The sequence below is a fragment of the Peromyscus californicus genome, unplaced genomic scaffold (genome assembly GCF_007827085.1).
Source record: "Peromyscus californicus insignis strain IS unplaced genomic scaffold, ASM782708v3 Scaffold_11__1_contigs__length_118956290, whole genome shotgun sequence".
NCBI classification, from domain to species: domain Eukaryota; kingdom Metazoa; phylum Chordata; class Mammalia; order Rodentia; family Cricetidae; genus Peromyscus; species Peromyscus californicus.
This window is the reverse complement of record NW_026294402.1, coordinates 52,036,634-52,053,584: the sequence shown is the minus strand read 5'-3', so window position 1 is coordinate 52,053,584 and position 16,951 is coordinate 52,036,634. Positions and strand designations below refer to the sequence as shown.

Here is a 16,951-nt window from a genome sequence, read left to right as displayed (position 1 = left end):
TAGGTGAGGACAGGGAGGGGGTAAGGACCAAGGGAGGGTGACATTTTCTGAGTGTCTAGTACGTGCCAGGCTCACCACATAATGACGTTACTGTGACTTCTATTCACCCAGAATTGGTCACTGTGCCACTTCACCAGAAGGTTCTATCAGCCTTTCTCATCTTGTTTTTAGTTCTGTTATTTATTTTTGAGAAACTTACTCCATATTGCCTTACAGAATCCATTATTTATAGACCCCTCAACCCCACCCTGAGACAAGAGTCCCTCTGTGTAGCTCAGGCTGTCCTGGAACTCAGTATTGTCTACTAGACTGGCTGTGAACGCAAACCTTCCTCTATGGCCTCTCCGGAGCTGGAATTATAGGTATGTGCAACCCCATCCAGCTCTAGAGTGACTTAGCCTCTCTCCTTTGTATCTGTACTGATGTGACAAGATGGCTCAGTGGGTAAAGGAGACTGTCACCAAGCCTGAGTTTGACCCTTGAAACCTACACGTGCAGAAGGAGAGAACGAGCTCTCTGCAGGTTGTCCTCTGACCCCCACACGTGCAGACACGCACACGTGCAAGGAAAAAGGAGAGAAACAGGGAAGAAGGGAAGGAGGAATAAAGTATGAAAAGATACTCTGGCCAGCTTTTGTGCTTTACGGCTCTACCAAAAGGCAACCACAAATTTCCTCCCTTAGCCTTCCCCACAGCCATGTCAGAGACAAGCACTCCCGATGTAGACAGGAAAGTCCAAGCTCAGGCTGGAGATGGCTCAGAGGTGGGGAGCACTTGAGGCTCTTCCAGAGGACCCACATTCGATTCCCAGCACTCACATGGGGGGCTCACAGCCAGAGGATTAGATGCCATACACACATGGTACCCAGGCATACACACAGGCAAAACACCCATGTACGTTTAAAAAAAATAAATCTCAGAGCAGTGTCTGAGCTAGACTCTGAGTCCAGGGCTGACTCTAGGACAGTAATCCTGAGGCTGCAATGCTTCAGGACAAATAGAATCAATTACTATGTGGCTAAAGAAAATGACCCCTATTCTCAAAAGGCATGCACAAGGGCTTCCTTACCGAACTTCAAAGGGCTGGATGTTGGGAATACCTTTAGTAAGGAACAGGTAGAGTCTTTTCATGTAAGGATCATGCCCGATGAGGACTATGAGCTTCCACTCCAAGTCACAGAAATGAAGTTACCAGCATTGTCTTTTCCCACTCATGGAGCACCCATTACTTTTAAGTGGGTCAAGCAGTTATTTCAAAGGATGGTGAGGTCCAAGTTCCACCTACAAAGAAGTAGCCTAAAAGCCCCTCAGCTGCTCAGACTGGAACAATGCCTTCTACTGAATTGATGAGAGGGGAGAAAAGCTCCTAAAGTTAATTCTTTACATTCAGTGAACAGCCACAGTGTGAGGAACATGCTAAGATAAGCAGGACACAGCTCCTTCCCTCTTTAAGTTCACAGACTGGTGGACTAGTAACTGAGACAAGCAGACACATGCCAAGAATGTGCTGGGGTGAGGAACAGAGTGATTGACAGGAGGGAAGGGAGATGCCTCAGAGGGCTGGGAGGAAGGTGGGTGGGAGAGTTAGCTTTAATAGTGAACTTGCTTCAACCTTATAATCACCTGGGAAGAGAGTCTCAATTAGAGATTGTCCACACTGGGTTGGTTTGTGGGTTTGTGTCTGTGGGAAGGTTATCTTAAGTTAATTGATATGGCAAGCCCCAAACAACTGTGGGTGGCTCCATTCCCTAGGGTGCTGGGGGAGGGGGGTGTCCTGAACTATGTAAGAGTAGTGAAATCCAGCTGAGCACAAGCAAGCGAGCATATATGCATCATACGCTCTTTGCTCTTAACTACAGAAGTGAAGCCTAGCTGTTTGAAGTTCCTGTTAACTTCCCCATAATGTTGGACTGTAACATGGAATTAAAAGTTGAAATAAACCCCATTCTCTCCTAAGCTGCTCTTTGCCAGGGTATTTTTATCACAACAACAGAAATGAAACTGGAGTAGTGGGGTTCCCAAAAGAAAGGAGGGGGTAAGCAAAGGCCCAGGGCAGCGGCGGCGGCGGTGGCGGCAGCAGCAGCGGCAGCAGCAGCAGCAGATAAATGAGTATTTCCATGCAGGTAGGGGTGAGTGCCCTGGGAGAAGCAAGGCTGGGCTGGGGCTTACAAGGGCCCCTTTTCCTGGTTTGGAGGGAAATCTCTTTTCGTGTGTTTCATATTTCCTGATTAGCTCTGAGCCTCACTGACTTCTCTGCTTTCCCGTTATATTCCGCCCTCAAGCTCCCGGTGTGGGGCTGTCGCAGGCTCCAAAGAGGCACTCTAAACACCTCTGTCTGGCATGGTAGTGTGCACCTGTAATCCTGGCGTCACGAGGCTGGCAGGAGGAACACTGTAAGCCACCCTTGGCTACCTACATAGTGAGTTTTAAGCCAGTCTAGGCTACACAGCAAGACCCTGTCTCAAAACAACAAAACAAAATATCCTGAAGTCATACAAAAAGGTTTCATTGTGTAAATGCCAAGTTAGTTTTGTTAGGCCGGCAGAAAAACACATCAAAAGAACAATGCCAGGCGGTGGTGGCGCACGCCTTTAATCCCAGCACTCGGGAGGCAGAGGCAGGCGGATCGCTGTGAGTTCGAGGCCAGCCTGGTCTCCAAAGCGAGTTCCAGGAAAGGCGCAAAGCAACACAGAGAAACCTTGTCTCAAAAAACCAAAAGCAAAAAAAAAAAAAAAAAAAAAACAAGACTATGGGAAGTGTGGGTGAACTCTCTTCTGTCTTCCAATTTCATATAATGTGATAATGACACTTTTACCTTAAAACACAAGGGCTAGAGGAGGGATATGTTGCAAAAAAAGTTAGGGATGCAGCTCATATCTGCAAAATACCTTGCTTAGCGAGCATAAAACCCTTGTTTGCTCTTCAGCATGGCATAAACTGGGCAGGATGGCCACATCTGTAATCTCACACTCTAGTGGAAGCAGGATGATCAGAAGTTCAAAGAACACACAATTAATCCTAGATGGAGCTCCAGGAATGAGGCCAGCCTGGTTTATATAGTGAGTTCTAGGCCAGCCAAGATCACAGTGAGACCCTGTCTCAAAAAGTAAACACACACACAGGCCCATCATGGTGTCACATGCCTGTAATCCCAGCACTTGGGAGACTGAAGCAGGGGGATTTGCCTCAACTTTGAGGCCAGCTTTGGCTACATGATGGTAACAAAACCCTATCTTAAAGAAGGGGGTGGGGGGAAGAGAGCATTTGAGAACCTATCTGAACGGCAAGGCATACTCTGGGTCTTCTTCCCTGCCACTGGTAGTGATGTCCAGAGTAGTTCAGTCAAGCACACAGGAACTTCTCAGCCTGTATCTGAGGGCCTTTTAGGTCCTGACACACCCCCTATGGGCATGGTCTGTCTATTTTTAAGTTGTGCTACCTGCTTCCTCCTCCCACTTCTTCTTGTCCGTTCCCTACACAGACCAATCCATGAGATGCTGAGGTGGGACCACCAAGAAAAGGCCTTGTTCTTACCCATGAAGGAAACAGTGCAGAGCATCAAACCTGATCAACACTGAGCCCAGGTGAGAGGAAAAGCAGCAGTGTCTCATGGGAATCAAGACAGGCATTCCTTAACTGGCATCAGACCACCTAAGCTTGAAAAAGAACATGCTTGTGTTCTGCGAAGGCTGGACCTAGGTATTTTGCTTGGTTAGTTTTCTTTTTTAGAGACAAGGTCTCATTGGTGTTTGTTTGTTTGTTTGTTTGTTTATTTGTTTGTTTTGAGCTGAGGATCGAACCCAGGGCCTTGCTAGCAAGCGCTCTACCACTGAGCTAAATCCCCAACCCGACAAGGTCTCACTGTGTAGCTCTGCTGGCCTCCAAATCACAGGATTTGCCTGCCTCTGCCTTTTAAAGGTGTGTGCCATGACATCTGGCATCTGGCTTAGTTTTCAGTTTTGCATTGTTTACTCATTAATTTGTTTTCTCTCCCCCACCTCTTTTCCTTCTTTCTAGTTTGAGGATGACTCTGGTCTCCTGATTCTCCTGCCTCTACCGCCCAAGTGTTGAGTTATAAACTTGTGCTACCACACCCAGCCTGGAAGGTCACGGAGGCTTAGAGGTGAAAGGGTAAAGAGAGAACAGGCAGAAGTATCAGGAAACCAGCCAGACTGGAGCAGTTAGGACTTGACCTCAGTGGCAGGGGGACACAGCCACAGGAGTCTGAGCGGGGTATATATACCATGATCATTCTGGTCATCGTGAGGGGCATGCAGTGTTCAGGAAGGTCATGACGGCTGGCATGAATGGGCTAAATTAAGGGGTAGCAGCTTGGGAAGGAGAAGTCAGGGACCCTAGAGACCTGGGGTGGGGTAGATGTCATAGGCTCAGCAATTCAATCCAGTAGTTAAAATGGAAAAGTTACCAGGAGACGCTTTTCTCAGACTGTGTGGGAAGGGAGAGGACCTCTGCAGATTCTGGACCACACTGGGAGGTGTCTGTGGAGTAGATCTGGCTGGCATGTCTAGAAAGGTGTGGATGGAAGCTGGAAACGTTTGTCAGAGCTTAGGAGTCAGCTGAGGACTAGAGCTACAGAGCTAGGATCTTTGTGAGGATGCTATTCTGAGGCTACTGACGTGGAGGCAGAGGAGTGAGAACCAGCCCAAGGCAGCACTCAGAAATACTCCTAAATGGAGGAGACAGGAAATGAAAACAGCCTGAGATAAGCCAAAGTTACCAGTCAGAGAGATCCTGGAGAGTCAAACCAGGCAAGTGTGTGTCACACAAGCAGCAGACACTCCACAGGCTCACAGAGAGGTCAGGTACAGGGTGTGGTTGTATTGCCTGCACTCAGGAGATGGAGGCAGAAGGATCAGGAGTTCAAGTTCGTCTTTGGCTTCAAGTTGAGGTCCAGGCCAGCATGGTCTAATTGAGACACTGTCTTATGGAAAAACCACCACCACCTCCACCACCACCAACAACAACAACAAAAGCCAGGCATGGTGGCACATGCATTAGCTGTTGGGTGGCAGATGGATTTCTGTAAGTTCTAGGGCAGCCTGGTCTACACTGAGATCCGGACCAGCTAGGAATACATAGTGAGATCCTGTCTCAAAACAAAGAACAACTGCTTTGGAGCCTTGGCCATGCAGCTGTCCAATCTGTCCACTTTTCTGAGCCCTAATGCAGAAAACCCTAACTCCTTTTTCTTCTCTTCTCTTTCTTTCAAATACTGGCCAAAACCTAAGCATGTCATCTCACAGCGAAATACCAACTCCAGACAGCTGCCCAGATGGAGGTGTCCTGCCTTTATGCATTTAGCCCACTTTGGGCTTTCTCAGACTTTCTTTGAAGCTACCCGCTTTCACCACATGGCTGCTTGCTGACCTCCCTTGATGAGCATTCCAGTTTAACCAAAAAGGGATGGCTAGCTTCCTCTTCTCCACGTCCCTCTTGCTGGTGGCTGCCACGGTTTACAGCTCACTTGCCCTGTTATTTTCTTTCACACTCCAATACAATTGTGAGAGAGAGACAGACAACAGGACCTAAGACTGAAGCAGTCCCTGGGGGACAGAATACAGGGATACAGAGGTGACATCTTAAAGAAGTGACTTTTGGTTCCATACAGTACTGTCCTTGGCCATGAGCATTAGCTCTCAGCTCTGCCAACCACAGACCACATGCTTATTTACGTTGCCCTCTGGCACCAGCAGGGCTTCTGGTGTGCATAAAGGTGTGAGCAACTCAAGGGGGCACTTGATGGTCCCGGGCACACCTTGCAATGCGGATAGCACCCTTCTCTGAGTGAGTCTGTCCTGGTTAAATATTACCATCCTCTGAACAAACGATAATCCTATGCAGAGTGACTCCAAAGAAAATTTAACAAGTGTAGAGTCCAAGTTCATCTGAGCCTCTAGTTAAGTTCTAACACCCCACCTGGCTCCAGGTGCTAAGCATAAAGGCAGGAATGCCTCCATCTGGGAACCTGTCTGGAGTTGGCATTAAGCTGTGAGACACTTGCCATTTTCATTTTTTTCTTACAATTTTTTAAAGATTTATTTTTATTTCCTGTGTGCAGGTATTTTGCCTCTATGTATGTCTGTGCACCATGTGCACACCTTTGAAGGTCAGATGAGGGTGTTGGATTCCCTGGAATTAGAGTTGCAGAGATGTGAGTTGACATGTGGGTGCTGGGAATCAAACCAAGGTCGTCTGGAAGAGCAGCCAGTGCTTTTAACCACTGAGCCATTGCTCCAGAGTTACTTTCAAATTGCTCAAGACAATGCTCCTGTTCTACAGTAAGTTCTACCAGGTCCTTAAATGTGATGGCACACACCTAGAAGCCCAAAACTCTGGAAATAGAGACAGGAAGATTAGGAGTTCAAGGACAGCCTCAGTTCCACAGCAAGTTTGAGGCCAGCCTGGGGTACATGACACCCTTACTCAAAAAGAAGAAGAAAAAAAAAGAGGAAGAAAAGAAAAAAGAAGAAAAAGAAAGAAAGAAGGAAGGAAGGAAGGAAGGAAGGAAGGAAGGAAGGAAGGAAGGAAGAAAGGAAGGAAGAAAGTAAGTAAGTTCTATCAGGTCTATCTGTAATTCTGAGAATTCCCAAATCTGACAAGCTGGAGCTGACCCTCTCTGGGGAAGTGGCACAGGCCTTAATGTCTATGGACTTAGTGTCATGTAACTTCACACAAATCACATTTCTGCCATCATCTCCCACAGGAGAGAAATGTTTTGCATCCCTGGGAAGCAACCACAGCACTGAGATTATCTTTAAACTGCAAGGAGGCAATGTGTGAAATGGAGATTGTGTGAACTGGCAACTCCAAGCCCTGAAAGACTTCCTCTGTTCAGCATTACCTCCCCTTCCACACCCCCTCCTGAGACCAGCCTGCTCTGCTGTAGTCTGGCAGAACGCTGGGAGGGAAAGCAGCCCTGGCATTTGCTTGGGTGGTCTGATTTTTAGTGGACTGCTGGGGCGGGGGCGGGGGAGGGAGAAAAGGACAGTACAATGGCGCCTCTTTTTAGTTTTTCATCTCTGCATCACTTGACAAGACTTGTGAGAAACATCTTGTGAACAGACAGCCTGGAATCCGTCCAATGCAGGCACCCAAATATCCAGAATTAACAGAGGAACCAGAGTGTGATGACAGAGGTTGTGAAATCACTAGGGCTTGGCTTGCAGCTTCCTGCTTCCTCCTATGAGTTTGGTAAGCCTCTGCCACACTGTTGGGGACTTTCACTTTCCACTCCGAACTCTTTCTTGGCAGAACATTTTTCTAATGATTTTCAACTATACCTATATGCAAGGAAAGGGTTCATGGAAACCTATGATTATACTTTGAGGCAGAGGGAAACAGGGGCTTCATAAAAATCCTGGCTAAGGGGTTGGGAAGACAGTTGTCAGTAAATGGTTGTCTTTGCAAGCGTGAAAACCTGAGCTGGATACCCAGAACTCCCTTTCTGTTTCAAGTGGGAAGACCCACTTTTTTTTTTTTTTTTTTAAATGTGCATTGGTGTTTTGTCTGCATGAAGGCCGGGTACCCTGGAACTGGAGTTACAAACAGTTATGAGCTGCCATGTGGATGCTAGGAATTGAACCTGGGTCCTGTGGAAGAACAGCCAGTGCTCTTAACTACTGAGCCATCTCTCCAGCACCCAGAACTCCCTTTTTAAAACTTTTTTTTTGAGAGAGGGTCTCACTGAGTATCCCTGGCTGGCCTTGAACTCCCAGAAACTGCTTGCCTTTGCCTCCACAGTTATAGGATAAAAGGCATGATAGCACATCTGGGACAGAACTCACATTTTTTAAAAAACCAAACAAAAAGCCAGAAGCCAGGGGCTGGAGTGGTTAAGAGTGCTTGCTATTCTTCCAGTGCCCAGCCCCCCATCAGATGCCTCACGCCTACCTGAAACTCCAGCTCCAGGGGATCTGAGGCCTACTTCTGTGCCCTCCTCCCTTGGGCACCAGCATGTATATGACTTACATGTACACAAACCCAGGACTAGGTACTCCCAAGACAGGCAGATTTCTGGGCTCACTGGCCTGGACAGTCAAGTTCTACACCAGTAAGAGACCATCTCAAAAAAAAAAAAAAAAAAAAAAGAGCGAGGAGGTGGTTCTCTGTGAAGCCCTGGCTGTCCTGGAACTCCCTCTGTAGACCAGGATGGCCTTGAACTCAGAGATTCACCTGCCTCTGCCTCCTGAGTGCTGGGATTTAAAGGTATGCACCATCATGGCCCCCCCGCAAAAAAAAAAACAAAAAAAAAACTTTTTTTAAAACAAAGAAAAAAGTGAAGAGTGCCTGAGGAATGGCAATAAAAAATCATAATAAAAAAAATGTCCTCTGACCTCTACACACCTGCATACACATGAACATACACACGGGGGGGGGTGGGGGGGGGGGGGGGGGGGGGGGGGGGGAACCTGGGTAAGGAAATCAACTTCACAGCTTTTTTGGGTGTGAGCAAAAACAAGATTCCATGGTTAAGTAACTTTAAGAATGCTGAATCAAATGTCTTCATTGTACAGTTTCTCAGGGCCTTAACCAAACTGGCAAGCCTTGTCAATCTTCAAGAAAAATGTAATAGGAAAAGATTTCTCAAACCTACCTGAACACAGAACACAAGAGCACCTGAGAAAGTTCAAAACATATGGCCTTTAAAGGATTGCCTTAAAGGGAGAGGCTGGAGAGATGGCTCAGCAGTTAAGAACAATGGCTGCTCTCCAGCCAAGTGGGATTAATTCCCAGCACTCACAATGGCAGCTCACAACTGTCTGTAATCCAGTTCCAGTGGATTTGACTCCCTCACACAGAAATACATGCAGGCCAAACAAAAAAGCACAATGAAACAAATAAACAACAACAAGCTAGGTGGTGGCAGCCCACGCCTTTAGTCCCAGCGCTTGGGAGCCAGAGGCAGGTGGGATCTCTGTGAGTTTGAGGCCAGCCTGGCCTACGAGCGAGATCCAGGAGAGCCAAGGGCTGTTACATAGTGAAACTCTGTCTCAAAAAACCAACCAACCAACCAAAACAAAACAAAATAAAAAAGAAACCTATATAGAAGTCAGTTATCAGCCGGGCAGTGGTGGTGGCACATGCCTTTAATCTGAGCACTAGGGAGGCAAAGGCAGATGGATCTCTGTGACTTCTAGGCCAGCCTGGTCTACAGAGCTAGTTCCAAGATAGCCAGAACTTCATAGAGAAACCCTGTCTCTAAACAAAACTTTACACAAAGGGGTCAAGTGTGATATCAAATACCTTTAACCCAGCAATTGGGAGGTAGAGGCAGGAAGATCCATGTGAGTTGCAGGTCAGCCTGGGCTGCACTATCTAACACACACACACACACATATACACATACACATAATCTGTTTGGGGCTGCCCCAAGGTGGAGCACATGCTTAGCATGCTCAAGACCCTGAGTTCAATCCCCAGCAACCACAAAAACCAAACATCAATAAAAATCTGTCCCACTACCCCATCCCTTCACACTAAGGGATGACGAGACGGCCCAGTAGGTGAGGATGCTGGCCACTAGGCCTGACGACCTCAGTTTGATTCCTGAGACTCATGTGGCAGCAAAGGACTTAACTCCTGAAAGTTGTCCTCTGACCTCCACCCTGCAACACAGCATGAGCATGTACAATAAATAAATAAATGTAAATCCCCCCCCCCCCCCCCCCCCCCCCCCCGAGACGGAGTAGGCTTGGCTGTCCTGGAACTCAACTCTGTACACCAGGCTGGCCTGGCCTCACAAAGATCCGCCTGCCTCTGCCTCCTGACTTCTAGGATTAAATGCATGAGCCACCACCGCCTGGCAATATAAAACATTTTTAAAAGTGCAAAAGTTTAGCTAAAGCTGATTTGATACCACTACCAGCACTCCCATTTCAGGAAAGAAGACTACTCTGGCAAGGTGGCCCATGGCCTGACCAGCTCAACACTTGGGAGGCACAGGCAAGAAGATTACTGTGCCTGCAAGTTCCAGGCCAGCCAGGGCTAAACAGTGAAACCCTGTCTCAAAAGAAAGGAAAAAAAAACCAAAGTCAAAAGGTGACAAGAGTGACAGTCGGGTACTACAGCCTTTCCTTAGCTGACCTAAAGTAACCCTGAGACAGAAAGGGATGAGATTGGAAACTCTACAATAGCACCATCGAGCAGTGAGACCCAGGTCTAGATTTCCTTGTGATGCTAATTCTGGCACAGGGCTCCTGGTCCTAGCATGTCGCAGCCTCACTGGAGTCTTGGCTTCTGTAAAGCTAAACTGAAAATGTTAGAATAGACTTCTAAGAACATTTACAGTCCCCTGTCAGCCACAGACTCCAAATAGTAGGTATATTTTTGCACTCCACCATTATATGGTATGACAAAAAAAAAAAAAAAAAAAAAAAAAAAAAGAAAGCTGTTCTCCAGACTGACTAGGTGTGACAATTTGAGTCTGTCACCTCTCCACCTGCTGGCTCCTGAGCTATGAGTCAACACCCTGAGTAAATGAAACTGGGTTCACACCCAGTCTATCCAAGGACTACACCCTCCCATCACACACCATCCTACTGAAGAGAGGGCAGCTCTGACCAGAAGGAGCTCCAGGTATCAGATGCCAGGCTGCTTTCCCTCACACCACTGTGCCATGACTGGCAAGTCATTCCAGGACGAGGAGGAGCATATCACAGTCTAGCCAAGCTCTCCTCTTCACCCCGGGACTGCCCTCAGATGTTGCCGGTTTGCTGGCCAACAGCTGCTTCCTGCCCCACCGTATCCTGAGGCTGCCTGGACAAACTGTCTTAACTTGAACGCAATGCGAAAGTTACTTCTGAAGTTACTCTCACATTTTGCCCGATCATTTCCACCAGAGATGAGCTTTAAGACTTTCAAGGAGGCCGGGCGGTGGTGGCGCACGCCTTTTAATCCCAGCACTTGGGAGGCAGAGCCAGGTGGATCTCTGTGAGTTCAAGGCCAGCCTGGGCTACCAAGTGAGTTCCAGGAAAGGCGCAAAGCTACAGAGAAACCCTGTCTCAAAAAACCAAAAAAAAAAAAAAAAAAAAAAAAGACTTTCAAGGAGCTACTATTAACACAGGGCAAAAGAATCCTGCCCACTGCCGACCCTGGGGAAGATCCTGCTGCAGTGTTGGACAGCTGACTGCCCCTGACAGAATAAATCTGAACAAAGGAACATCACTGCATACCACATACTCCAAAAGGCTATTGGATCCTTGCTATGTATAACCCAACCCCAGTATTACAGAGCAGTTCATTATGAAACCAAAGGAGTTCGCACAAGACATTAACAGGAAAAATGCAAATATTCTTTCCTCACTCAACTAATAGCGGCAACTGTTTGCCTTACATAAGAGACAAGGCCCTGCAAAGGCTCTGTCAAAAAACATTAAGCTAAAAGAAGAATATTCTAAATCCCCCAGTGTAACAAGGAATGAACTATCAAAATCTGCCCGAGGGTTCCTATCAGCTAGGTCACCTTGACAAAGAAGCAGAAATTTTCCACTCTCAGCCTGGCTGGATGCAGTGGCACATTCTGGTTATGGTGGCACTTGGGAGGCAGAGGAAGGACTCCAAGTTCAAGACAGCATGTGACACATAAGGAGTTCAGAGCCAGTCTGTACTATATAAAGAGAACCTGTTTGAAATAAACCAAGGGCCAGGCATGAAGCTCAATGCCACCCAATATGTTCAGTGGTAGAGGATCTGCCTAGCATGTGCAAAGTTGTGGTTCAATCCCCACCACTGCAAAACGTCAAAACAACAACAAATTCTACTCTCCTGGCCGCATAACCATCTAGTTCAGGGCGCCTTAGCCTTTGCTTCCACCTTTGCAAGGATCCACAGTAGAAAAGCTCAAGTGACTTCTCCAACGTCTGCAGGAAACTTAGAAGTTGCAGATGACCAAAATAACACAGCAGCAGGAGGAGCTGCGTGTGCTTGGTGACATACTGACACAGGAGACAGCTGGGCTCGTAAATCACCAGTCAGCACAAGCACCCTTCCCCTCAAACTGGTTTCGGGCAGACATGAAAGAAGAAGCATGAAGTGCCTTGGCGCTAACGAGACTTTCCCGTGCCTCGGCATAGACAAGGGGGCATCCCTGAGCTCTCCACTCAAAGGTTTTGGCTTTAAGTCTGAAGACTGTTGTATTCTTGAATGTTCCAAAGGTCAAGCCAGCAACCACCCATGCAGATTTGCCAAACTAGTGTACCTTGAGCTCCTTCACCACCACCCCACCCTACCACACCCCACTCCGTGTGGCCCAAATTCACTCCAAATAAAGCCCTTGGCCAACATGTAGAATTTTGACCCCGGCCACTTTCTGGCTTGGGCTCTCTTCCCTACCCTCCCTCAGCCTTCTTTTCTCGATAAACTCTCCTGTACGTTAGGTACTTGCTTGGCTACTGCTGCTGCTGCTGGGGTGCTAGGTTGTCTCCACCCTGTTAGACTTCTACTTCCTCATTATGTTTCAATGACCCTTTCTCCTAAGATGACTCAAGACAGGTGGATCCCCGAGACTGTAGGAATGTCACAGGCACATTTTGCTTCCCTTCCTGACTCTAGGACATCTCCCCAAGGATAAGAACGTGCCCGCTAGCCCTTTCTCCAGCAGTGTCCGGTCAGAGTGGCTACATCCCTGGGTGCTGTAAGAGCCCACTTCTTTCCGTGCTGCAGCGCCCCGCCCCCTTGCCGCAATTCCACCTGTTGCAAACTCCCGCCCCCATACAAGCTATGATAGGCCAGTCTTCATATCCCACTCTCCCATTGGACAGGCCATCCGTCCCTCCTACGCCACGTCTCCCGGCTTTGGCGAAAGAGGCCCAGGCCGCGGCCTTTGGCCCTAGAGAGATCTGAGAGTTGGGGGTTCTACCTGGAAGGGGTTTACATCCACTGGGTCCGCGAAGGGGTTAGTGTCGAAGGCCGACATAGTGATCGGGGGCCAGCGGGCGATCTCCGCGAGCGCTACTGCGTTCGGTCACTCAGACCCAGCAGCACTCAGTGTAGACCCTCCACTTCCGGGAGCGAGGCAGCCGTTCTGGCGCAGGCGTAGGGCCTTCTGTGGGGGCGTGGCCCTGGGACGTCACAGAGGTCCGCTCCGCCCCCTGCCCAGCCCACTAGAAAGTAATGGATAAGCGTTCTGTTTCCCTCCACTTAGTACTTTTTTCCTGCCAAGGTGCTGGAGGTAGAACCCAGGGCCTCACGAATGATAGACAAGCGCTGTATCCCTGAGCTACATCCAGAGCCCTTCAATTCACTTCCTCCTCCTGTGCAGGATGTCTTCTGATACCTTCCTTCCAATTTGTGCTGCTCATTCTGAGTTTCCAAGTGAGGGACCAGCAGTAAACTCATTGCATTCTTAGAGAGCAAAATTGGGAAATTCGGGCAAGCCCCTGAGCAAAATGACAAGGTGACGTGTCAGTCAGAGGTGTTCTTTGAAGAACTGTGCTCGAGGACAAAGTTGGAAGACAATGCATCAGCCCCTGCCCTAGATGAGCCCCCTATTTTTACGCTCCACCCTCCTGGTCCAAGTTCTGTGGTTTCAGGGAATTCCTGGAGGAGGTAGCTAATCCACTCACAAACTCAACTTATTTATACAAGTCTTTTGGGCGGCTGTGGAATCCAGCTCTTGCCATTTCTAACCCTGGAATGGAATACCGCTACGAATTGGTCTATTATTTGTGTTGTAAACAAATATGTTTTTGCTTTTGTTTTGTTGGTTTTTGTTGGTTTCCAGGGGTTTTGGTTGGTTGGTTGGTTTGCTGGTTTTTTGTTTTGTTTTGTTTTAATTGTTGTTTGTATATTTGAAACAGGGACTTACAGTATATCTCAGGATGGCTTTGAACTTGTGATCTTAAGGTGGTATCAGTATCAAAACACAGGGAAATTATGGAGATTTGAAAAGGGAAAGGAGGCCAGGTGGTGGTGGCTCATGACTTTGATCTCAGCACTCAGAAGGCAGAGGCAGGCGGATCTCTGTGAGTTCAAGCCCAGCCTGGTCTACAGAGTGAGTTCCAAGACAGCCAGAGCTGTTACACAGAGAATCCCTGTCTCAAAAAAAAAAAAAAAAAAAAAGAAACAAAAGGAGGCTGGAGAGGTGGCTGCTCTTCCAGAGGACCCAGGTTCAATTTCCTGCATCTACATGGCAGCTCACAACTGTCTATAACTCCAGTTCCAGGAGACTGAGCACCCTCACACAGACATACATATAGGCAAAATACCAATACACATAAAATAAAAATAAATTATTTGAAAACCAAACAAAAAAGTAGTAATAGTGGTTATTATTGTATCTCCATGAGCTGTGGATGGATGTGAGTACATGAGTCAGAAGATAATTTGGTGGAGTTGGTCCTCTCCTTCCACCTTTATGTGTTTTTCAGGGATTGAACTGAGGTCATTAGGCTTGGTGGCAAGCACCCTTTACCTTCTGAGCAATTTCATTGGCCCTATTTGCTGCTGTTTGCTTGTTTTTAGAGAGGGTCTCATGTAGCTTAGGCTTGGACTCCTGATCCTTCTGACCCCACCTCCAAAGTGCTGGGATTATAGACCTCTGACACTACATCTAGCTTTAAAAAAAATTATCACTAACAGACTCCGAGGAGCTATGGGCCAAGAAAGAGAGATGTATGTTTTTTCAATATTGCTGTCAGACTCAGATCCATTTGCTTACCAATTAAAAGCCAGTATTCCTGGGACTGGAGAGATGACTTCATTGCTAATAGCACTGTCTGCTGATCCAGAAGATCTGGATTTCATTCCCAGCACCCACATGGCAACTCACAAACATCTGTAACTCCAGTCGTAGGGAATGATCCAATGCGCTCCTCTGGCTTCCTCTGGCACACATGTGGTTCATGGACATACATGCAAGCAAACCACCCATACACAGGAAGGAGGATCAGAAGTTCAAGATTATCCTCAACTACATATGGAGTTCAAGGGCAGTCTGAGCTACATAAGAACCTGTCTCAAAGATAGACAGACAGATAGGTTATAAGAAGAAGGGACTGGGGAGAAGGCCCAGTTGGTAAAGTGCTTTCTATATAAGCATGAAGACTTGAGTTCAGAGACACAGCACCCATGCAAGAAGTTGGACAAGGAGGTGTGTCTGTAATCCTAGTGATGGGAAAGTAGAAACAAGAAGATCCTGGGAGCTCATTGGCCAGCTAGCCTTGGTAAGCTCCAGGTTCAGTGAGAGATCCTGCCTTGAAAAATAAGGTGGAGAATGACAGAGGAAGACATCTTATTTTTAACACCAACCTCTGCCCTCCACACTTGCATGAACTAACATGTACTTACAAACAATAAATTAAAAAGTATGATAAATAAAACATGAAATCCATGGCTTTGCACATGGTGAACAAGCCCTCTCCCAATGATGTACCAGCCCTTATGACTCTTAGACAAACATACTATTTCCTTGTAAGTTAAACATTATTTCACTTTTAATTTAATTAAAAATTTTTGAGACAGGGTTTCACATAGCCCAGGCTGGCCTCAAACTAACTATTATGCTGAGAATGTCCTTCAATGCCTGATGCTCCTGCCCCTACCTCCCAAATACTGGAATTACAAGCAGTTATCATCCCAAATGGCTCTACTTGTAATCAAAGAACAAGATCAGCAAATCCTTGGCCAGTGGTTTAATGTTATGCGAAGCCCAGCAGAGGTCCTGTGTTCTAGAAATCTAAAGAAGACTTACTGAACTCTTTTTATGTGTGTGTGTGGGGGGGGGGGCGGCAGTTCAAGACAGGGTTTCTCTGTGTAGCCCTGGCTGTCCTGGAACTCACTTTGTAGACCAGGCTGGCCTTGAACTCACAGAGATCCACCTGCCTCTGCCTCCCAAGTGCTGGGATTAAAGGGGTGTGCTACCACCATCCAAGTGACTTACTGAACTCTTAGATGTCTTAGTTGTCTTTTTTTTTCTAGTTCCTTTTCTTGGGAATACCTAACTTTGCAGTTTAAGATGAGGAAAGAGAACCGAAAGCAACTTTTGCCAAAGAACATTCTTAACCCGTTAGGGGATTTTAGTCAAAGGTGATGGAGAAGTTTTTTTTTGTTTTTTGTTTTTTTTTTTTTTTGGTTTTTCGAGACAGGGTTTCTGGAACTCACTTGGTAGCCCAGGCTGGCCTCGAACTCACAGAGATCCGCCTGGCTCTGCCTCCCGAGTGCTGGGATTAAAGGCGTGTGCCACCACCACCCGGCATTTGATGGAGAAGTTTATAGCAAAGCTTGGGGGAGACTAGTAATACATTGCTCAGCTGTATGCCTTCCAAATTAAATTATATATTTTTCAGTAGTGGGAATGGAACCCATGTTCTTGGGTATATAGGACAAGAGCTCTACCATTGAGTTACACTGCTAACTGATTTTAAAAAAACTTTGATTTCATAGGGTATGGTGGCTTACACCTGTAATCCCAGCACTTCATAAACTGAGGCAGAAAAATTACTGCTAGCTCAAGGCCAGCCTGAGTTTCAGGCCTTCCTGAGCTACAGAGTCAGACCCTGTTGAAAGAAAGAGGAAGGAAGGAAGGAAGGAAGGAAAGAAGGAAGGAAGGAAGAGGTAAGGGGTAGATAAAAAGAAAATTATCTTGAAACAAGAGTCTCACTAAGTTGCCTAGGCTAGCCTTGAACTCTTGAGTAGTTAGCTTTTTTCTTTTTCTTCTTCCTTTCTTTTTTTGAGAGGCCCAATTAGCCTCCAGTATGTAGGCCAAGGATGACCTTGAGCACCTGATCCTCTTGCTTCTGTAAGAGGGCCCCAGACCTTAGCACAACTGACTCCATGATGGAAGTACCATTCTGGCTGTAAAACTCAGCACACAGACAGCAACACCTGCCAAAATGAAAACAGAGACCTAATCCATCAAAGTCCATTGTTCTGGGAAAGTCTCTAAATGTGCTAACCTTGCTTTTTGGCTTCTGTAGTTCTGCTTCTGTAACTGT

At 47.1% G+C, this 16,951-nt stretch overlaps 1 protein-coding gene across 2 annotated transcripts in view; it reads right to left on the bottom strand.

Moving 5' to 3' along the window:
- The window catches only part of Scamp2 (secretory carrier membrane protein 2), a 29,005-nt gene extending 15,961 nt beyond the window's left edge, over window positions 1-13,044 (bottom strand). For both annotated transcript variants that reach the window (XM_052761684.1, XM_052761675.1), the window contains exon 1: window positions 12,877-13,044. In XM_052761684.1, coding sequence (XP_052617644.1) covers window positions 12,877-12,933 — 57 coding nt within the window. In that variant the 5' untranslated portion in view covers window positions 12,934-13,044. The remainder of the gene's footprint in view (window positions 1-12,876) is intronic.
- Window positions 13,045-16,951: the final 3,907 nt, after the last annotated feature.